The following is a 24326-nucleotide window of genomic DNA, read 5'->3' as shown; positions in this document are numbered from 1 at the left end:
TCAATTTACATCATTTTTAGAATATGACATCTTCATCCTATGACGGGCATGTACATCATAAAGTGGTTGTTTTTTTTTTAAATTTTTTCTCTGTTTTCAGTTTCAAAATATGTTTAACTTTCCATAAGCACCATTTTGCTTTCTTTTTTTTTTTTTTACTTGACTTCATGTTCCAAATGTCTCAAACAAAAGAGAATTACCTGACATTCAGCATCGGAACAGACGTTACCAATCGCCAACAAACCAGTATTACTGGATGTACCACAGAATCGGCAAGTACCGGATCCAGCAGGAGGAGCACCCACTTTACCTGAAAAAAGAAAAATTGCGATAATAATACTTTGGTTTGTTTCACAGCACGTCAACAATCTATGGATTATTTAATGCCGAATAAAGTCATCTATATACATAAAAGCGAAAATGTATGTATGTTTGTATGTGTGTTCGCTTTTTGTGTATGTCAACAAAAGGCTTTTTTCAGAGAAGCAGTCGCTCGCTTCACAACTTTTTAAAACTTTTTATATCACATATAAATCGTAATATCTCACAGTTAACAACGAAGCTCGCCTGTCTATTTAATTTGCTCGATTTCAGGAAGATAAATATTCAATATTTGTCGCTCGCTGCATGTGGGTTAGTCTTTTTCCTATAACATCTTGGGGGGGGGGGGGTGAAAGCGTTCAGCAGTAAATGAATACTATCCCGCAGTCAAACTTGACCTCATTAACTCATTAAAACGGGCGCCTGCTAAATCCAAGTAATTAAATTCAAACATGTTTCCGTTAGCATCTTGCGGTGGGGCAATCGTTAACGTCGCACGTTTTTTTTCACACTTTAATTTACAACTTTGCCTCAACGGTTCGGGTTCAATCCTCATAATTACTTTTTTTTTTAAACCTTCCCCCACACACACACCTCCAAACACCCGGGCAACGCCGGGTACCCCTCGCTAGTTTATGTATATAAAAGCGAAAATGCATGTATGTATGTGCGTGTGTTTGTATGTCTGCCTAAAACTTTCGACAGAGGCAACGGATTTTCACAAAATCAGTACCGTTTTGAAACTCGATCCTTCGGACAACAAATATCGAAAAATTGGCCAAAGACATTAATTCCTTCACCCCCAACTGGGCACTTTAGAAATAAATCAAGGAATACATTTCTGCTTATTATTACGATGCTAACCAATTTGTGTGCAAAAAGTGTAAGTCATCCCCTCTTTTCGATTGACTAGCCTTAATTTAAACCTTCGCCACTTCCGGTTTGGCGATGGACGCAACAGCAAAGACATCACTTTTTTTTTCCACATTCTTTTCCTCCTGCGCGGTATGGGTTCAAGCATGCCCGCTTACGACCATTTTTTTTTTTTTTTGATCAACACATACCTCCAAACACCCAAGCAACACCGACTTCCAATTTAGCGATGGACACAACGGCAAAGACGTTACGTTTTTTGGGGGATTTTTTTTTTCCACGCTCTTTTCCTCCTTTGCGCTACAGGTTTGAGTCTGCCTGCCTACTACCACGTTTTTTGTTTTTTTTTGCTCAACACACACCTCCAAACACCTGAGCAAATATAAAATAACAAAATTAATAAAAACGAAGTTACTGCTTTAGAAAGGTAAACGAGAGATGAAAATGATTTTGTTGGAAACATGTTCCTATTAACAGCTGATGTCAAATTAGCAGCTCATAAAAGCTACCAAGGCAAAATCAGTTCCGGCACTTCTGCATTACATGGACGGCACTATTGTTAGGGGGCAGTAACTATTTCTTCTTGGTCAAATAACAGGACAAATAAGTAACATTCTTTTCCTCCTTCGCATTCCAAACACCAGCAACACCAGGCACCCAGGTTAGTTAAATATAATTCGATATATTCGGTAAAATAATTTTTTATATTCATAAAATACTTTACTCTTAGATACTCGTGAGAAAAGCCAAGTACGTCCAAGGATGGAATACTGTTGCCATATCTGGGCAGGAGCTGCTAAAAACAGCCTATCCTGCCTTGACAGAGTACAAAATAGACTTCGTGGCTTAGTGGGGGATGCCCTTTTCTCTACCCTGCAACCTCTCTCCCACAGAAGAGATGTTGCGAGCCTATCCTTGTTTTATCGTTATTTCCATGGCAGGTGCTCGTCTGAACTCCAATCTCTGGTTCCCCCTCGCCAATCTTTCACGAAAAACACCCGTCTAGCTGAATCCACTGTGAAAAATTTTCCCCACTCTATATCTGTGCCTAGATCGAAACGCGGATTCCATGAACGGAGCTTCTTTCTTAGAACTGCACGCCTGTGAAACTCTGTTCCGTCTGCCTGCTTCCCACCGGACTACAACTTGGATGTCTTCAAGTCCAATGTTAACAAATTCCTAATGAACCGCCCCCCTTAAGTAAACACTTCATCAAATCTCCATACTAACGTAATGTACTTGCAATAATCCTTATCCCTGAGTGGCTTCCGGGCCTTGATAAGTGGTGATCACTGTGTAAAAAAAAAAAGAAAAGCAACCAATGTTGATCGACTCGGCTTCATTTTGTATTTGATGAAAGTGCACAAGCAAAACAGTTAATCTATTGATGCCAGTACATATCACAAATCTGATTCTTATGTTTGGTAGGATTGAATCGAAAACTTATGCAAACTACTCAAATATGCTGAGTGCTGGTCAAGTATGTCTGTGTATATCTATGTATGTGTGTGTGTGTATGGGTATATATGTAAGCTTATATAGGCAGAGTATAAGTGTAAATATATTTGAGCGAACAAAGTTGAAAAGAGTTCGCTCCCTTTATTTGCAATTCAAGCTTACATTTTGCAATGTCGTCTATTTTAAAATAAAAGTCATCTTGAGTAGATTAGTTGAAATATGCGCAGACAAAAATAACTAATTATCTGAAATAATGTTTAGAGAGTGTTCTTTTCTAGCAAGGAATTTATTTCCTCATTTTCATGAAAGAATAACCTGTAAAAAAAAAAAAAAAAAAATGCACATAACTACGTATAATAATGTTCTCTGAAGAGGCAAGAAGTCCAGAAAAAAAAAAAAAAAAAATTCCTCATACTTTTTTTGGGTCCGTTCAGAATAGAAATATTCTTTTCTTTTGACTTAGATTCAATCTTTCCTAGTGAGAATATTTCCCACATGTGTCTTCTCTCCTGCAAGCTGGTATTTTTCCGACATATTTAATTGCCAAGTCCTCGACAGATTTCTTGGATTTAATTGAAGTAGATTTCTCTCAGCGAGATACAAATTCATCAGGTAACTTAGACGCAATCACTTCAACATTATAAACTTTGTCAGGTAACTTAGATGAGTTCACTTCAACATTTTAACATCCTGTTTAAACAGAGAGAAGTGCCAAGTCCCAACTGTCAACTTTAGCTTTTTATCACAAAATGCGGGAATGCGCAGATCAATCAGTCACATGACCAACAATATCAGCAGCAGTGAAGCAAACTAAAGAGGAAGAAGAGGAGAAAAAAAAAGAAATATATGCAAAAAAAAATTTCTACGACCCTTCACCAAGATTTAATTTAACAGTCAAACTTTAGAATAGGGAATGGTGAATAGAAGGAGGATGCGGGTTACATACCTTCACGGAATTCCACCATTGCTTTTAATGATTTGGAATCGGCCAACAACATGAGCCAGAAAAGTTTCATTCGACCGCAGCCTTCATGGAGATCAACTTTAATGGCTTCTTCTTCCTCTTTGAAGACCTGAAAAGCATTATGGGAAAAATTTTACAATATGGTAACAAAAACATCACGAAAAAAAAAAATTATTATAATATGGCAACAATAATTATATTTCGAAAATTTATGTAATTTATTCTTCTTATGAGCAAGCACTTACATAATATTAAATGTTTAAACAAAGGAAAAGTGACGTGAAATGAAGAGAAAATCTTTTGTTCATTGCGTCTGAGCTCCAATCTATGGTTCCCCCCCACTTGCCAGCTTTCACAAAACTTACTTGTACTTGTACTTGAAACGACATTCACCCTGGAGGAGTTGAGTAGGCTTCATGAAGATGCACATCTCGTACCGCTGCGGCCCAAGCCCGGCGATCGGAGGCAAGATCCCGAGTGAGCAATAGCCAGTCACGTCTCCAACGAGACAGGCCATAGATGAGCGGGCCCGAAATAAGCTCAGCGTCGGCTTTGATAGTCCCGAGCCACGTTCTTAGCTGGCCACCGACACGTTTTTTCCAGCTGGGTAGAGGACGTGGGGAGATAGCCTCGTGGATAAAGACCCCCGCATCACAGCGAGAGGCATGGCCGAACCATCGAAGGCGTCGGGCCCGCAGTAGGTCAGTAATTGCCTGGAGATTGCAGCGACGCTGGACTTCTTTGTTGGCGACGAAATCCAAGGGACGGACATGTAGAATGCGGCGGAGATTGTAGTGGTCGAAAACTTCTATGCGTCGCAGATCCGCTTTCCGTATGGGCCAGGTCTCACATCCATACAAAAGTATTGAGCGGACGAGGGCCCGGTAGATTCGTATTTTTGTCCTCAGACGTATTTCACAAAAGACACTTGTGCATTTATCAATAATTTCCCCTACTCTCTATCTATGCCTAAATCAAATCATGGATTCCATGGACAAGGCTTCTTTATTAGAACTGCTCGTCTGTGGAACTCTGCTCCATTGGCCGGCTTTCTAGCTGACTACAACATGGTTGTCTTCAAGTCCAACAAGTTATTGTTGAGCGGTCTCCTTAAAGAATCAAATTATACCAAATTTCTACTAACGATGACATTCAATAAAAGAAAATCTCTCTAGACTAAGGCAATGTTAATATATATATATATATATATGTGTGTGTGTGTGTGTGCGTGTGTGTGCATGTATACATATATATATATGTATATATATATGTGTGTGTATATATACTCCTATTTTATGTACTTATTTATTTTCCGTTTTATATATATGTGTGTGTGTGTGTGTGTATCTGTATTGGGGACCGACCTTTACCTAACTAAGCCTTCTGTTTATCAATCTCTCACACGCATGGGCACACACACACACATATGAAAAGAAATCACAAATTTTTACCCATGCACATTCACACACACACTGATACACACATCCCAAAAAGGAAAAAAAATCAAAAATATTCACCGAATAGACTTAACACCTCCCACCCACCAAATCGACTTAACACTGACGGATTGAATTCTCACTGGAGATATCAAGTCTCATATTGGCATTTCTTTCCAAAGCACAGTCATGCAAACAGAACTAAAATATTTTCCAAACAGGAATTCCATAAACTTTTATCAAAAAAAAAAAATTAACTAAAAAAATATCTGAAGAGAGCTAAACAATGCTCGAAACATGTTATGAAAATATTTTAAAGTGTTTAAAAATATCAAAAAATGATAAAAGTCTTAAAAAAAAATCTACAAATGTTGCTGGTTACTCTTATATACATATATTATTCCATAAAGTAGTTTATTTTATTGGAGTCATAAATATTAAATTTAGGGGTTATAAACACATCATGAAGATTTTATACAACAATTGAAAAGTATGACACAGAAAGAGAACATACGCCGTTCACTAAATAAAAAGTGTAAGAGGTGTTACCTGTCGCTGATGAGCCCGCGTCCGTCGATGCAGATGGAGGAAGCGATTACAATCGGCACATAAATTGCCACACATGTTACAAAGAATGATAGCAGGGGTCTCCCCGTCATCGTGATTATCACAGGTAGGCTGAAAAAAATTAATTAAAAACACATGATATCTTTAATTATATATAAATAACACTCTGTGTGTGTGTGTGTGTGTGTGTGTGTGTGTGTGTGTGTGTGTGTGTGTGTGTGTGTGTGTGTGTGTGTGTGTGTGTTCATTCCCTATGCACTGCAAAATGGCTGGGCCAACTGTGGTAGAGAGTAATTAATTATCACAGGAAGGCTGAAAAAAATAAAAAATAAAAAACATGATATCTTTAATTATATATAAATAACACTGTGTGTGTGTGTTCCCTATGGACTGCAAAATGACTGGGCCAACTGTTTTGAAATTTCACACAAACATACTTTTTGTATCTGAGAGTGATTTTATGAATAAAGAGTGAGAGAGAGTAACTGCATCCCCAGTAATTACTGCCTTCTATAGTTGTTGTCTTGTGTTCGGGGCAGTGGATGAAGATGTTGACTGTCTAAGATTCCAAGTGAGTATCGTCTAAAGATAGCGGTTTCAATCCTACCCTAAGCAGACTAGACGATTAGTTGGCCAAAACATGAGGCAACATACAGCCTCCACATTCCTGTCCCATCGCAGTTAGTCACCTGAAGAAGGCCAAAGGATGAGTTGACCAAAACATGGTGAGACAACAACAACTATGGAAGGCAGTAATTACTGCGAATACAGTTACAAGACTCAGTATTCCTATCCCATTGCGGTTAATCAATCAAAGAAGGTCAGAAGCTGAGTTGGCCGAAACGTGGTGAATGACAAAAAACTATGAAGATGAGAATAAAAGTCTACAAAAGATTGGAAAAAAAAAAATTCTAAATATTGCCGCAATAAAAGTGACGACTCACAAAGGAGCTACAATTGTTGAATCCACACACAGTGAAGAACGCAAAAGGAAACATGACATTTGAAAAAACGAAGCCATCAGTACCTCTGCTACAGAATCATCCCACAGGTGTCCAACATATGGGAAATACTTCAGAGCTCAAATCGGTCTAGCAAGCCATCTCTGAACCCACAGAACAATTGCATGATCATAGTCATCTTCGCAAGCGATGGATGAACATCATCATCATCTTCATATATTTATTCATGATGTTTGGTTTGGTTGTTTTGTAGAGGAAAATTATTGTTTGTATTTTTGACTTTGCAGAGTATGATTTTTTAAATTTTTTTTTTCAATCAAACAAGGCACAGTGCCACTTTGAAGTTGGGGCTACTATCAGGGACATAAGTTGCAGGGATATTATGAAGGGAGTTGAGCAGCAAGATGTTTGTTGTTCACATTACACGTGTACTTCTGCATGTCAGTACAGTTGGGAAAGCAGAATCCTGGAAGGGAGTTCCGAAGTCTAGCAGTTCTGGGGAAGAAACTATTGAAGCAGAAGGCTTGCAAAAGAAAAGGAAAAAAAAATAACTTTAATATTTGGTCCATTTTAGATCAGGAAATCAGTATCTTCAGACACCATGATCTGGTAGTACCAAAGATAATAGAAACAAATATTTTACTAATGAGATGATTTTTGGCAAAAACATATGCAAATGAGTCAACATTAACTATGATTTTCCTTCTGGACAATTGTTTGATACTTGTGCAGTATAAGGATGGTGTTGTTATATAAATGAAAGACATTTTACTGGTGACTTTCATTTTGGGAATTCTGGTTTGCTCGGGGTCTTCCGGCTTTCCCTTAATAAAATGTACTAATAATCTTACTCCGATGTTTACCTCTTTTTTACGCCTTTTCAGGATCTCTACTCTCTCATAATAACATGGGATGTAGGCCTGAACAAATTATTCCATCATTATAGCACTCCAAAATGCATGAACAAAGTTTATCTCATCATAGTTTCGGGTGTGAAATAACAATATTTCAGGTGCTATCATCAGAATTGTTCAGGCGATTGACAGAAAATACTTTAACGCTGAGCTATCATTGGTATATTATTGGAAGAAGATAAAACTAAATATTTATCTTGAATTGAACAAAAAACATTAGAAAAAAAAAATCATTAAAAAATAATTTTTATTTTGTTTGCTATCAACTTGTTTGTTATTCAAAAAATAAATATAACTTACCTTGCAATGAATTTTTTTTTTCTTGATTTTTGCTGAATCTAACTAGATTGGAATTGGAAAAAGATTTTATGCTTCAAGTTCTTTATTTCTCCAAATATTTATTCATGCAGCTTTAAAACGTTTGAGTTTTTGAGATGAGGATTGGGTATTCGTATTATTTGGATTCTTCTGACTACTGTTCTCATGTTAAATGTCATTTTCATATAAAACATTCCTGGGTTCAACAAGTTACATCAATCGAAACGTTGTGAAAATGATACTCAAGATGAAAACAATTGTCTGAAGGAAACAAAATACGAGAAGTTCTAAATGTTTCGTAAAAATTGTCCAATAATTATTCAAGAATATTATATTTTTTAATTTTTCATTAATATATTTGAATTTTTCAATTAATTTTTCATTAAAATTGTTTTCATTTTTTAATTTTTCATTAAAATTGTTTTTATTTTTTAATTTTAACTGTGTTCATTTTTCAATAAATTTTTCATTAAAATTATTTATATTTTTTTAGTAAATTATTCATTGAAATTGTTTTTATTTTAAGATTAATTTTCCATTGAAATTGTTTTTTATTATTTAATTAATTTGTCATTAAAATTGTTTCCATTTTTTGAAATGATTTTTTTCATTGAAATCGATTTTATTTTTCAATTAATTTTTCAATGTAATTGTTTTTATTTTTCATTGAATTTATTTGAATTTTTCAATTAATTCTTCATTGAAATCATTTTCATTGTTCAACTAATTTTTCTATTTGCAATAACAATTATATTTTTCATTAAAAAAAAAAATTGGCCAGTGTTTAGGAAAAAATACCTCAAAACTTTCCGCCGCAATCGTCTCCATAAACCGCCCGGACGATTCCGATGATAGCACGGTTCTTATACTGCATAAGTACCATACATATAGATGGAAAGAAAATGAAGACAAAAAAATGGTTACTTACCCGAGGCGGACCTCGCTGATTGTCAGGGCTGCTACGCCATTCCCCTGAGGAAAGGCGCTCCACATGTTCTTGGTCTAGGACACATAACGATGCTAACGCCAACCAAAGCTATTATGAAAGAAAAAATAATCAAAATGGTAATATATGTATATGAATATATATAAGGACAAAAGTATTCACATAAATGACACTCCTCTTGAGCAAGTAGATCAAATGTGAAAAAGACGATTTGATTGTATGTAAATAAGACAATATGGATGCAGATTGGAATGTGTTTAGATAAAGGAATGAATGAGAAAGGATGATGGGGTTAAAGATGGAGGTAATGAAGACTAGAAAGAATATTATTCGTATGGCAACCCTAAATCTTAAACATACTAGTGTGTATAGGTTATATCAGCAGGGGAATGTGAAGTTGACATATCTATGCTAAAAAGGGGTTTCAGATTTAATTAGCATTATTCAGTTATAAAAATTTTTAGTTGTACAACTTATGTTGCCCTTTTGTTTATCCCCACTCCACCACTATCATTCCTACATACATTAGTGAAGAGGTTAAGAGATAAGGAAGAAAAAGAAAAGACACAAGAGAGAAAAGAAAAAAGAAATAAAGAAAAGAGGAAGAATGGAAAGGGGAAACCATAACTAATTTATTGGTGGTGATTCTAAGACATGTCTTTCTCCTTCCTATTCATCCCCCATTCTCAGATTTCATTTTAGCATTATCACAATTAGAGTAAATGATTATATCTAAGCATGGAGATAAATTAATTATAAACATTTTAAGATTTTATTATTATTATTGCTATACAACTTTTAAAGCTTCGCATAGTAAATAAGTAAAAAAGCTATGATGAAAAAATAGATATTTAAATAAAAAAATATTTAAATATTTAGTAAATAAAATTAATGATAATGATAATAAAAAAAGTATGTTCCTCCGAAAAAGGCGGTGGGGGCAATGCAGGTAGGTGAAACAATTAAATAAACAGAATTGCTAAAAAAAAAAATTAATTAAAAAAAACAATAGATCTCAATGGATTAAAAATTCCTTCTCAGAAATAAAATTTTTTCGACAATAAAAAAGATCTTTTTTATATAAATTTTGTTTAAGCAAAATTTTCATAACTGAGAAGGAACAGCATGTAAGTTGTCCCAAGTTTTTATGAGTTTTTTTTAACCATCTGATGAATATGTGACTAAATATGCAGCAAAAACATAATTTTACAAACTTATTAGTCACAATACGAAACAATATTGTAATGGATACCTTTTGAAAAGTAATAAATGACCAGATGAGAAAACTTGATATTTGGAACTTGGAGAATTATTATACTACAATATTTATACATATTAAAGACTATCTATATATATATAAAGAGCAAATAGTTAATAAAACATGATAAAAAAACACTTTGAAAAAGAGTTAAAAACATATTTAATCTGACAAGGAAACACTTAATAAGTGGATAGTCCTAAATCTGCAGAGTTTCAAAGAAATACTTTCCTTCTCATCAGAGGGTAGGAATTAGCAAAATGCGAGATCGGATTTTGCATACAAAAGTATTTGACGAAAGTGCAAGTAAGTCAAAGATCTTACTTGATAACAAAATAAGTGAAGCAGAGGGAATATAGTGAAGAAAAAGGTGATTTCACGTGAATGGATTGTCTGGTGAAAGGTAAGGTATCCAATGACGGTAAAATCTAAAAATGTAAGTCCAAGAAAGTTAATTTAATTTTCCATTCACGCAAGTAAAAGTAATGGAAATCGTGTAATTGGAAGATGGTCCAAAATAATCCAAAAGGCCAAAATCCGTGGAATAATTCACAAATATGTACAAGGAAAATTATTTCTTTTCTTTTACTTATATATATATATATATATAATCTGACCCGTTACTTAATTGGCTGCAAAATCGGTTTGAACACTATAAAAGTGATAAATGTTTGTTTGAAATAGACATTTGTGAAAGTTATTTACAAGCACCGCTCCCATGGGTAGAACTGCCGACTATCAATGTGATAGTCGTAGGTTCAATCCTCGGCTTGGGAGGGGTGCTAGTCTAGCCGCACTAAGGAGTTGTGATATGACAAAACAGCACTGTATGTGGACGACTACAATATATATATATATATAAACATGAAGTTTGATGAAATTATTGGATCGTTAACATGACTTGGTAATCGAAACGTGTGTAACCAAGCAGATTAAAAACAGTAATAAAAACCTATATATATATATATATATATATATATATATATATAGATGATAGATAGATAGATAGAAATAGATAATGAATCTTTAAAACTCTTACCGTTGGCGTTTTCATGCAGGCCTGAGGTAGACGTAATAATTCTTCAAGTTTAGTCAATGATAACAACGCTTCCGCTATTGCGGCTTTGCTGACTGCAGCCCATGCCTCGGACAAATGACCCTAAAAATTGAATAAAATATGAAATAAATCGTAAAGTATCCAACAAGATTTCACATTCGAAGCAAACAATTCGCACTTTTAACGCATAAAATTATCTTGTCAGATATTTCGGAGTTGTTCATCAATAGTGATAAATCAATATTTGATTTTGACTAGCTAATTTTTTTGTTTTTTTCCTGTTAAATAGCAAAGCAAGTGCCAAAGGGATGACGCCCTAAAAGGTAGGGAGGGCAGGATCTAAAAGTAGAAATCGAAAAATCATCTAACTTCCATAAGAGAGACGTTCTGTCGGCCTTCTGACACCTATATTGGTGGACAGGGAAACATTGCACTCCCATCTTACAGGGACAGTGGAATATCGGTAGTTACAAACCAGCCTGTTGTTCAATATATTCTGGTATCTCACTCTCCAATTTTCACTGGCTCTCTCTCTCTCTCTCGTACACATGCATTTCAGTATTGTCTTTGTTCTGTTTAAATAAAACTTTTAAGACAAAATGAGCATAAATATGGTTTTTAATCCACAGCTGAGAAACAGCAGAGTTTTGCCTCGACAACAGCCCGGGTCACCACAGAAGAGGCATGAAAATATATTTATAACCCCGCTAGAGTAAACAGTATTCTACACTTTAACCATTTCGTTTTTGTATGACAAATTCATTCATCAGTCAATTAAAAATTGAGAAAACGAAGTTGTACCGCAGAAAATACTTGTTAAAAAGATTTCATTAAATATTTCTTGTATTTTAAATTTGGTCATTGTCTTGTGCCAGACTAAAAGCAATTCCAAGTGAAACAATTTCTGTCCATTTTACCTTTGCCATGTCTTGTAGCAGTGCAATGATGTTGCCCGCTTGGCACATCGTCATTCGTCCACGCAGCCACCACCGTGGACCCGTCGCCCTAAAATAAAATAAAAAGTTATGAAGTTTTTTTTAATTTTCAAAACCTTAAAGAAAAGCTTAAAGAAAGATAAACAGAAATAAAAATAAATGTAAGTAAAAAAAATTAAATAAAAAAATTAAATAAAAAAAATTAAATAAAAAAATTAAATAAAAAAATTAAATAAAAAAATTAAATAAAATAATTAAATAAAAAAATTAAATAAAAAAATTAAATAACTTAAAAAAAAGAAAAGGTAAATTAAAAATTTTTTTTAATAAATTAAAAACACATTTTTTTATAAAATGTTTTTTAAAATTAAAAGTAAATTAATAAATCCATTAACAAATATAAATAATAGTAAACTTAAAAATAAACCTAAATGAAAGATTTTTTTTTTTTAATTAATTTTTAAAAATAAATAAATAAAAAGGTAAATTAGAAAAAAAAAAATTTTTTTACTTAAAAAATAAATTAAAAATAAATGAAAAATTCTTTTTCTTTTTTCAATTAAAAAGAATAAATTAAAAAAACAATTAACAAATATAAATAAAAAATAAATGTAAAAAATTAAATATAAAAACTTCTTAAATATAAATTTTCTAGCACTCTGGATTTAAATCAATACTTAACCTCCTCACTCTACGGATGCTTACCTACTAGAGTTCAGCTCTGCAAGGCAATCGGTCAAAGTGACAGTTGTGATGCCTTTCTGCGACTGGTTACTCTTGACCTTTGTCTGGACTGTGATGGCTTTGCTGATGCATGCCAGAAACACATCGAGGATGCACGGCTTCTCAGCATCAAATTCCTCCTCCACAGGGTCGCGGTTCGTTGAATGCAGAATGCTGAAGTCTGTTGGTGGTAAGCTGGGCACAAGAAGCAAATCGGCTAAGGCTTGCGGTTGGACATCAGGAAGGACGCGTCGAATCACTGATGTTACCTGCGGTCACAAAAAAGATAACGAATGATGAGGATGCAACAAAAAAGATAACGAATGATGAGGATGCAACAAAAAAGATAACGAATGATGAGGATGCAACAAAAAAGATAACGAATGATGAGGATGCAACAAAAAAGATAACGAATGATGAGGATGCAACAAATAAGACTACGAATGATGAGGATGCAACAAATAAGATAATGAATGATGAGGATGCAACAAAAAAGATAATGAATGATGAGGATGCAACAAATAAGATAACTAATGAGGACGATGCAACAAATAAGATAACGAATGATGAGGATGCAACAAATAAGATAACGAATGATGACGATGCAACAAATAAGATAACGAATGATGACGATGCAACAAATAAGATAACGAATGATGACGATGCAACAAATAAGATAACGAATGATGACGATGCAACAAATAAGATAACGAATGATGAGGATGCAACAAAAAAGATAACGAATGATGAGGATGCAACAAATAAGATAACGAATGATGAGGATGCAACAAAAAAGATAACGAATGATGAGGATGCAACAAATAAGATAACGAATGAGGAGGATGCAACAAATAAGATAACGAATAAGGAGGATGCAACAAATAAGATAACGAATGAGGAGGATGCAACAAATAAGATAACGAATGAGGAGGATGCAACAAATAAGATAACGAATGAGGAAGATGCAATAAAAAAGATAACTAATGATGAGGACGCAACAAAAAAGATAACGAATGATGAGGACGCAACAAAAAAGATTACGAATGAGGAGGACGCAACAAAAAAGATTACGAATGAGGAGGATGCATCAAAAAAGATTACGAATGAGGAGGATGCAACAAAAAAGATTACGAATGAGGAGGATGCAACAAAATTTAAGTTTAAATTTACAATCAAATTTATTGTTCGACTGAATACTCCAAAAAACAATTTACAAAGTCCTTATTCCGCGGAGTTTCAAAGAATGCTATTCCTCTTATCAGAGGGCAGAAAGAAATCAGCAAATTATATTTGAAGCAAGGCTAGAATTTGATGATTATGGCATTAAATGAAACTGCAATTTATTAGAGTCATTAATTGCAAAAATGTACATCTCTTATAATAAGCTCTGCTCTCTATTATTTGTGTATTGAGCTTTTTTATTTGGTTGGGATTAAAATATCTATATATAAATACTTGGTATTTATATTAGATTGAAGTTTATTATTACTTATATTAGGTAAACATTGCATCTCCTTTAATTTCACTATATAGAAGTTATTTTCTTCATTCACTAAAGCATAATTTTTATACCTAAGTTAAATTAAATGTTATGCGGCATAATCACATTTGACACACTGGTTCCCGTCAGATCACCGAAGTTAAGCAACGATGAGCCTGGCCAGTATCAGATGGGTGATCAATTGGGACTTCTAGGTGCTGTATATACTCTCCGCTTATCTCGGCATTGTTTCCACTCATCCTGGACTTTTCCTTGCCACTGGACTCAAGCAGTGCCGATTCAGAAGAGGTGTGGGTGGGGATGGGCAACCCTTGCCACATAATTACACGCGTTATTGCCCCTACAGGAGTATCCTTTGTCTTTTTTTTTTTTTTTTTTGTTACACAGGCATCACCACATTATCAAGGCCAAGAGGCCACTCAAGGATAAGGGTTAAAGAGTGTACAGTAGAAATTGGACAATATAGTAATCATTAGTAATGAAAATTCGGTAAATTTGATAACTTATATGGAACGGCTCATCAAGAACTTTTGAATCTCAGTTGGGTTCCTGGCAACACCCAAAGATGCTATCGTCATCGAAACCGGCCCCACCAAGGCCAGGGACTATGCAACTTGAACATTGCATAAACGCTAGTTGACTGCCTCTTAGTTTATATTTCGCAGACATATATTCAAACAGTATATAAATGCAATATCTTTTGTTCATTTTTACATGGCTGGTTGCACTTTGCTAATTTTTTTTTTTAATAAAATTTAATTGCAGAGCGGTGATGATGCAGATGCAATAGAAAAGCAATGTGATGACTCACCTGTCTCTGCACTCTCGGTGATGCTGTATGTAAAAGACTAAAGAGATCCTGCAAAAGTCCAGTTTGTTGGGCCAAATAGTTCCGACCAACCGAAGATCCGCTCAACGCAAGAACCATGGATAACAATTCAAAGCAGTAGACATCCGACGATCTGGAAAGAAAAAAAAAATGGATTTTACGATTTAAGGGAAAGAAATTTTCTATCAAAGAAATTGTGAATAATTAAAAAGAAAAAGTGTTGCTTGGGCCGTGACGCGATGAATAACATACAATCACAAAAAAAGGTCCTAAAAGAAAAACACCTAACAAAAAATATAAGGGAGCTAATCATGCCAACAATAACATTAATCCAAACTTTGTAATATAGTACAAAGTGGTGTAAATGCACTTAATGTGCCTGGCAGTGTTTTTAGATAGGTCTTGTATCAGAATGTCTTTGATAAGTATCGATAATCAAAAAAATCCGATGGAAGAAGGGTTAAGAGATTTTGACTGAAGTTAACATCTTATACAAGCAAAAAGGTCCTGCATATAAAATCAACAGTAGGTCCTTCGATATGACAGAGGTGCATTCGAAAGCACAACTCAACCATAATTTTTTACTTTTGTATTTTCAATTTAAGTTATTATAAAGTTTTTTTTAAATATATATACATTTTATATAAAAAATAATTTGATAAAATCAACAGTAGGTTCTCTACAGTGCAATGTAAACTACCAATGTATTCTGGACTAAGTCACTGCAGGGAGGCTTGTGAAGTTTCCTACTGGCGCACCATGATGGACCTCCAACTAGAGCTGGCAATTAATTGATTTGATTGAAAAATGGACGATTTCACTGATTTCGATGACAATAAAATATGGGAAGGTGAAACTTTGGTTGATCTTCCTTCAATCATGGATAACGTCGGGTCTCCCTGCTAGTGAGTGATAATCAGAGGGAGCTAGATCAGGAGAGTATGAAGGATTGGGCAAGATTTTCAAATTTTTCATAGGAAATCTTTGGTCAGTAGTGCTGTGTGGGGATGAACATTATCATGATTGAGGATGACACCCTTTCGGTTGACTAAAGAAGATCGTTTTCAGGTCAACCTGGGTGAGAATATTGCGGATAAAAAAGAATTTTTTTCTACTTTCTTTTTTTAATAATTGTAAAGCTTCCTCCCTGTACACTGTGAGGAAATCAGAGAAGGCAATCAGTTGATTTGATTAAAAAATGAGCAATTTTACCAATTTTAATGACAAGAAAAATTTAACCAATTTTAATGACAAGAAAAATTTAACCAATTTTAATGACAAGAAAAATTTAACCAATTTTAATGACAAGAAAAATTTAACCAATTTTAATGACAAGAAAAATTTTACCAATTTTGATGACAAGAAAAGTATGAGAGATGAAATAATACCAGACATGCAAAGAAAACTGAAAAATGGTCTTCACGTACATTAATTATTAATAACTAGCCTGGGTGCCTGACGATGCCCAGTTGTTTGGAGGTGTGTTGAGCAAAAAAGTGGTAGTAGACAGGCAGGTTTGAACCCGTACCGCGAAGGAGAAGAGTGTAAAAAAAAAATAAATAATAAATAAAGTGACGTCTTTGCCTTTGCATCCGTTGCTAAACCAGAACTGGTGATGGTTTAAATTAAGGCTAGTCAATCGAAAAGAGGGGATGACTTTCGAAAACATCGGCGAAAAAAGTGACACCTCCCTATAAAAAAAGGATCCAGTTCAGGGTGAAGGAATTAATATTTTTACCCAATTTTTCAATATTTGTCATCCGAAGGGTCGAGCTTCAAAACGATACCGATCTCATGAAAATCCATTGCCTTTGTCAAATGTTTTAGGCAGACATACAAGCATACATACATTTAAACAGGTGAGATTTATATTATAGATAAGTAATTTTTAAGAAAACAATTTTTTTTTTTTTTAATTTATCACTACACAAGCAGAAGGATCCAGCCCATAGAATCAACTGTAGATTCCTTTATGAGACAGGGGCATGTTCAAAATGATTGCTTCTTTTTAGAGTTCAATATAACCATATTCACTTCTGCACATTTAACTGTAATTCAAGCGATTATGTAAAAATAATTCCATTAAGTCAACAGTTGGTTCTCTGATAAGGCAGAGGTGCATTCAAATTGAATGTTTCTGTTTCGAGCACAATTGAACCATGATACTTGACTTTTGCATTTGAAACCTTGAAGCCATTATTTACAGATAATTTTATAAAATCAACTTTAGATTCTCTACAGTGCAATGTAGACTACAATGTATTGTGAAATAGGTCACACATCATATATAGTAATGAAAATTTGTTTAATAAAAAAAAAAAATGGATGATTTCATGGATTTTGATGACAATAAAAGTATAGGAAGGTTGTCTGGGATTGAATGAGGTTCCTTATTTGATCCCGGGCAACGTCGAGTAAATCAATGCCGAATATATTTACCTTGTTTCATCTGATGCGTTTGGTGTTTTATTAAGACTGGCTTCCCATTCATCCCTGACACGTCTTGTTTCTTTCTTGATCGCCTGAACAATGTGAGAGCAAACCTACGAAAAGAAAATCAACAAACCTTTCAGAAACAATGGACATGACAACCAACTTGTTCCGCTTTTTTTCATTCTTGGTTAAATAGCGTAAACCAATGACCAGATGTTGTTTTTTAACACCTCAATAATGCAAACAGTTGAAAGGAATGAATTTAGCACAACACTGTATCTCAAAGACCACACCTTTTAAATGTAAAAAAAAAACAAAAAAAAAAAACATCTAATCTAGAAAATGAAAAATTTTTCACTTCAAACTTTCTCGGGCAACATGAAATCAAATAACTACATAAAAGATGCTGCCATGTCTGCTCCAAAATAAGGTAAGCTTTTTTATTATTATTTTATTTATTTTTTTACAAAGGGGTCACCATATATCCAGGCCCGGAGGCCACTTGAGGATAAGGGTTAATGTGTGTTTTGTACTCATTGGGTCAGTTGCATAATAATCATGGGGGAAATGTAGTAGTCAGCTGGAAAGCAGACCAGAGTTCCACAGGCAGTCAGTTCTTGGAAAGAAGCTTTGTTCATAGAATCTATGTTTAGGTTTATGCACCAATAGAGGGTGGTGGAATTTATTAATAGTAATTTTGGCTAGATGAATGTTTTTGTGAAAGATTGGCAAGGGGGGAACCATAGATTTGAGCTCAGTCGAAGACTTGCTATGAAAATGATAAAGCCGAGACAGGCTCGCAACATCTTTTCTGTGAATGAGAGGTTGCAGAGAAGAGAAAAGGACAATTTCTACGAGATTACAAAGTCGATTTTGAACTCTGTCAAGTAGGTACGTGCAAAATGAATTCTGACGCTCAAAATGTATAAACATTTTGACTCCTCCTTTTACTTAAAAATTCACCAAAAATCAGGAAATTAACAAATTTTAATGAAATTTTCAGTATTTATCAAATAATGATCACGGAATATAATGAACCCATTATTTTTATTTAAATCTTAATGGAAATGTATTTTGTTTAAAACAAAAAATACCTTTACTAAAGATATGGTTTTCAATAGTAAAAAAAAAAATGTTTGGAATTATTTTTGTGTTTTTTTTTGTTTTATTTTAAATAAAGCAGTGTTAATCACATCAATTAAAAATAAAATATTTAATTATTACAAAAAAAAAAAAAAAGCCCCTAGAGCCTGTATTAATGAATTCGATATAACCCAAAGTTAATTTCTCAAACTACCAATATTATCATTGAATTAAGCATTTTTTATTCAATATTTTCACATTAAAAATTTATAATTGCAAAAATATTTATACTTTTTTTTTTAGATTACAGGTTTTGCATAATTTTTATATAAGATTTTAATATTTTCCTTGTTTTTAACAATTTTTATATAAGATTTTAATATTTTCCTTGTTTTTAACAATTTTTATATAAGATTTTAATATTTTCCTTGTTTTTAACAATTTTTATATAAGATTTTAATATTTTCCTTGTTTTTAACAATTTTTATATAAGATTTTAATATTTTCCTTGTTTTTAACAATTTTTATATAAGATTTTAATATTTTCCTTGTTTTTAACAATTTTTATATAAGATTTTAATATTTTCCTTGTTTTTAACAATTTTTATATAAGATTTTAATATTTTCCTTGTTTTTAACAATTTTTATATAAGATTTTAATATTTTCCTTGTTTTTAACAATTTTTATATAAGATTTTAATATTTTCCTTGTTTTTAACAATTTTTATATAAGATTTTAATATTTTCCTTGTTTTTAACAATTTTTATATAAGATTTTAATATTTTCCTTGTTTTTAACAATTTTTATATAAGATTTTAACATTTTCCTTGTTTTTAACAATTTTTATATAAGATTTTAATATTTTCCTTGTTTTTAACAATTTTTATATAAGATTTTAATATTTTCCTTGTTTTTAACAATTTTTATATAAGATTTTAATATTTTCCTTGTTTTTAACAATTTTTATATAAGATTTTAATATTTTCCTTGTTTTTAACAATTTTTATATAAGATTTTAATATTTTCCTTGTTTTTAACAATTTTTATATAAGATTTTAATATTTTCCTTGTTTTTAACAATTTTTATATAAGATTTTAATATTTTCCTTGTTTTTAACAATTTTTATATAAGATTTTAATATTTTCCTTGTTTTTAACAATTTTTATATAAGATTTTAATATTTTCCTTGTTTTTAACAATTTTTATATAAGATTTTAATATTTTCCTTGTTTTTAACAATTTTTATATGATCTTGAAAAATAATTTTTTTTTTTAATTGAAAGCAAGAACATAGAAAAATAACTAAATTAAAAAATGGTAAAAATTATGCGAACGTTCATGATAGAAATGCACGGATGCACATATGGGGGGGGGGGGGGGGAGAAAACCAGCACCCTCCCTACCTCCTTTTAACTACCTGATGTCATTTTCAGACAGCCTTTCGACTTTCTAAAATTTTGGGCTTCTGTATAATCCAGGTTTACATGACTTCCCTTCTTGTGATTCTGTAAAGGCAGAATCTCTTGCTTTTGGGGGCTAATTAAGCTATTTTTTTGTACAAACAAGGTGTGTTTTTTTTTATTTAATTCAATATCTTAGGACTTTACTAATTATCTTAGAAATAGAACCAGAAAACTAATATTTATCTTTCAAAGATTTTTACAATGAATTTATTTAACTTCGAAATTTAGCTGAATTGGTTAGCTTGCCACGAAAACAATTTTCATTATAACTTTTTTTTTTATTCATGTGTACAAATATTTTTTCCATTTGGAAATCAATTTTAGTCTTAAATCTTCCAAATACAATAAAAGAAAGTAGTCAGAAACCTGCAAAAAAAATTATAATAAACCAGCTTTCAAAACTATGCCCCCACCCTCTTTTCTTTCCTCCATTTTTGTCCGTATCTACAATATAGAGTGCTCTGAGCAGCGTAGGTATCGATGGATGATCAAACTGATGCACAGTTTGATTTGAAGCAAAAGTATACGTAATTGAGCTCTATGGTAATTTTTCATAGCCTATGTTTATTTCAAATGTTTTTTTATTTTATTTTCAGTGGTTCCAATAAAACGGCAAGCTCCCTTTACCATACTAGAAAAAGAAAATAGGACATCATGTCAAAAGTTATTGATTATCATGGCTGATAGAACCCTTTGCAAGAATCCAATTTTTAAGCAACGTGAAATGGAATAAGTACATTCCAAACTCTGCTAAATTTGCAACAAAGGTAGGCTCCCTTTGCCAGGCTAGAAACTTTATCATGCATGCCAGTACCCCATATCTTTACAGAGTCATCATTTGCTTGGAGCATGGTTACCACATCTAGGCTGGTACACAAAGCACTTGCCTCTCCCTTTTGAAGAGGGTACAAAAACTTCTAAAACAATAGATCCCACACTGTCTGCCAAACTCTAGCCTTTGTCACATCACTGTAGTGTAGTAATGTAGTATTGCCTCATTTGAATAAGTATTTTTGATGAACTTGCTGCACTCAATGAAAATACCCTCAACACACAGAGCAGAGCCGAGTTTTTGCCAACCTTTTTTACCTCCAATCAATAGCGATATCCTGAGGAATGCCTACATAATAAAATATTTTCAAATTTTATTTCTCTTTTATATACAATATTTTTCTTATTATAACTGGTTTAGGTAAAAAAAAAAAATGCCTGTCAAATTTATTAACAATTAAAAAAAAAAAAAAGTGTAATTTATCGACAATAAAAACAAAATTGTCCGTCAAATTTATTAATTAAAAAAAAAAAAAAAGTGCAATTTATCGACAATAAAAACAAAATTGTCCGTCAAATTTATTAACAATTAAAAAAAAAAAAAAAAAGTGCAATTTATCGACAATAAAAACAAAATTGTCCGTCAAATTTATTAACAATTAAAAAAAAAAAAAAAGTGCAATTTATCGACAATAAAAACAAAATTGTCCGTCAAATTTATTAACAATTTAAAAAAAAAAAAAAAGTGCAATTTATCGACAATAAAAACAAAATTGTCCGTCAAATTTATTAACAATTAAAAAAAAAAAAAAAAAGTGCAATTTATCGACAATAAAAACAAAATTGTCCGTCAAATTTATTAACAATTAAAAAAAAAAAAATGCAATTTATCGACAATAAAAACAAAATTGTCCGTCAAATTTATTAACAATTAAAAAAAAAAAAAAAGTGCAATTTATCGACAATAAAAACAAAATTGTCCGTCAAATTTATTAATTAAAAAAAAAAAAAAAGTGCAATTTATCGACAATAAAAACAAAATTGTCCGTCAAATTTATTAACAATTAAAAAAAAAAAAAAAAAGTGCAATTTACCGACAATAAAAACAAAATTGTCCGTCAAATTTATTAACAATTAAAAAAAAAAAAAAAAGTGCAATTTATCGACAATAAAAACAAAATTGTCCGTCAAATTTATTAACAATTAAAAAAAAAAAAAAAGTGCAATTTATCGACAATAAAAACAAAATTGTCCGTCAAATTTATTAACAATTAAAAAAAAAAAAAAAAGTGAAATTTATCGACAATAAAAACAAAATTGTCCGTCAAATTTATTAACAATTAAAAAAAAAAAAAAAAAGTGCAATTTATCGACAATAAAAACAAAATTGTCCGTCAAATTTATTAACAATTAAAAAAAAAAAAAATGCAATTTATCGACAATAAAAACAAAATTGTCCGTCAAATTTATTAACAATTAAAAAAAAAAAAAAAAGTGCAATTTATCGACAATAAAAACAAAATTGTCCGTCAAGTTTATTAACAATTAAAAAAAAAAAAAAAAGTGCAATTTATCGACAATAAAAACAAAATTGTCCGTCAAATTTATTAACAATTAAAAAAAAAAAAAAAAGTGCAATTTATCGACAATAAAAACAAAATTGTCCGTCAAATTTATTAACAATTAAAAAAAAAAAAAAAAGTGCAATTTATCGACAATAAAAACAAAATTGTCCGTCAAATTTATTAACAATTAAAAAAAAAAAAAAAAAGTGCAATTTATCGACAATAAAAACAAAATTGTCCGTCAAATTTATTAACAATTAAAAAAAAAAAAAAAAAGTGCAATTTATCGACAATAAAAACAAAATTGTCCGTCAAATTTATTAACAATTAAAAAAAAAAAAAAAGTGCAATTTATCGACAATAAAAACAAAAGTGTCCTTCAAATTTATTAACAATTAAAAAAAAAAAAGTGCAATTTATCGACAATAAAAACAAAATTGTCCGTCAAATTTATTAACAATGAAAAAAAAAGAAGTGCAATTTATCGACAATAAAAACAAAATTGTCCGTCAAATTTATTAACAATTAAAAAAAAAAAAAAATGCAATTTATCGACAATAAAAACAAAATTGTCCGTCAAATTTATTAACAATTTAAAAAAAAAAAAAAAAGTGCAATTTATCGACAATAAAAACAAAATTGTCCGTCAAATTTATTAACAATTAAAAAAAAAAAAAAAAAGTGCAATTTATCGACAATAAAAACAAAATTGTCCGTCAAATTTATTAACAATTAAAAAAAAAAAAAATGCAATTTATCGACAATAAAAACAAAATTGTCCGTCAAATTTATTAACAATTAAAAAAAAAAAAAAGTGCAATTTATCGACAATAAAAACAAAATTGTCCGTCAAATTTATTAATTAAAAAAAAAAAAAAAAGTGCAATTTATCGACAATAAAAACAAAATTGTCCGTCAAATTTATTAACAATTAAAAAAAAAAAAAAAAAGTGCAATTTACCGACAATAAAAACAAAATTGTCCGTCAAATTTATTAACAATTAAAAAAAAAAAAAAAGTGCAATTTATCGACAATAAAAACAAAATTGTCCGTCAAATTTATTAACAATTAAAAAAAAAAAAAAAAGTGCAATTTATCGACAATAAAAACAAAATTGTCCGTCAAATTTATTAACAATTAAAAAAAAAAAAAAAAAGTGCAATTTATCGACAATAAAAACAAAATTGTCCGTCAAATTTATTAACAATTAAAAAAAAAAGAAATGCAATTTATCGACAATAAAAACAAAATTGTCCGTCAAATTTATTAACAATTAAAAAAAAAAAAAAAGTGCAATTTATCGACAATAAAAACAAAATTGTCCGTCAAATTTATTAACAATTAAAAAAAAAAAAAAAGTGCAATTTATCGACAATAAAAACAAAATTGTCCGTCAAATTTATTAACAATTAAAAAAAAAAAAAAAGTGCAATTTACCGACAATAAAAACAAAATTGTCCGTCAAATTTATTAACAATTAAAAAAAAAAAAAAAGTGCAATTTATCGACAATAAAAACAAAATTGTCCGTCAAGTTTATTAACAATTAAAAAAAAAAAAAAAAGTGCAATTTATCGACAATAAAAACAAAATTGTCCGTCAAATTTATTAACAATTAAAAAAAAAAAAAAAAGTGCAATTTATCGACAATAAAAACAAAATTGTCCGTCAAATTTATTAACAATTAAAAAAAAAAAAAAAGTGCAATTTATCGACAATAAAAACAAAATTGTCCGTCAAATTTATTAACAATTAAAAAAAAAAAAAAAAAGTGCAATTTATCGACAATAAAAACAAAATTGTCCGTCAAATTTATTAACAATTAAAAAAAAAAAAAAAAAGTGCAATTTATCGACAATAAAAACAAAATTGTCCGTCAAATTTATTAACAATTAAAAAAAAAAAAAAAGTGCAATTTATCGACAATAAAAACAAAAGTGTCCGTCA

General features: G+C 31.2%; 1 protein-coding gene across 1 annotated transcript in view; it reads right to left on the bottom strand.

Moving 5' to 3' along the window:
* The window catches only part of LOC145259046 (E3 ubiquitin-protein ligase MYCBP2-like), a 563294-nt gene that overhangs the window by 28691 nt on the left and 510277 nt on the right, over window positions 1–24326 (bottom strand). Inside the window, exons 70-78 of the mRNA XM_080116672.1 lie at window positions 17502–17605; window positions 15045–15195; window positions 12715–13001; window positions 11992–12079; window positions 11057–11176; window positions 8742–8849; window positions 5602–5730; window positions 3599–3725; window positions 201–310 (exon numbers count right to left, since the gene is read on the bottom strand). Coding sequence (XP_079972798.1) covers window positions 201–310; window positions 3599–3725; window positions 5602–5730; window positions 8742–8849; window positions 11057–11176; window positions 11992–12079; window positions 12715–13001; window positions 15045–15195; window positions 17502–17605 — 1224 coding nt within the window. The remainder of the gene's footprint in view (window positions 1–200; window positions 311–3598; window positions 3726–5601; window positions 5731–8741; window positions 8850–11056; window positions 11177–11991; window positions 12080–12714; window positions 13002–15044; window positions 15196–17501; window positions 17606–24326) is intronic.

The sequence above is a fragment of the Euprymna scolopes genome, chromosome 34 (assembly GCF_053919585.1).
Source record: "Euprymna scolopes isolate OS-2025 chromosome 34, ASM5391958v1, whole genome shotgun sequence".
Lineage (NCBI taxonomy): Eukaryota > Metazoa > Mollusca > Cephalopoda > Sepiida > Sepiolidae > Euprymna > Euprymna scolopes.
This window is presented reverse-complemented; position numbering and strand designations above follow the sequence as displayed.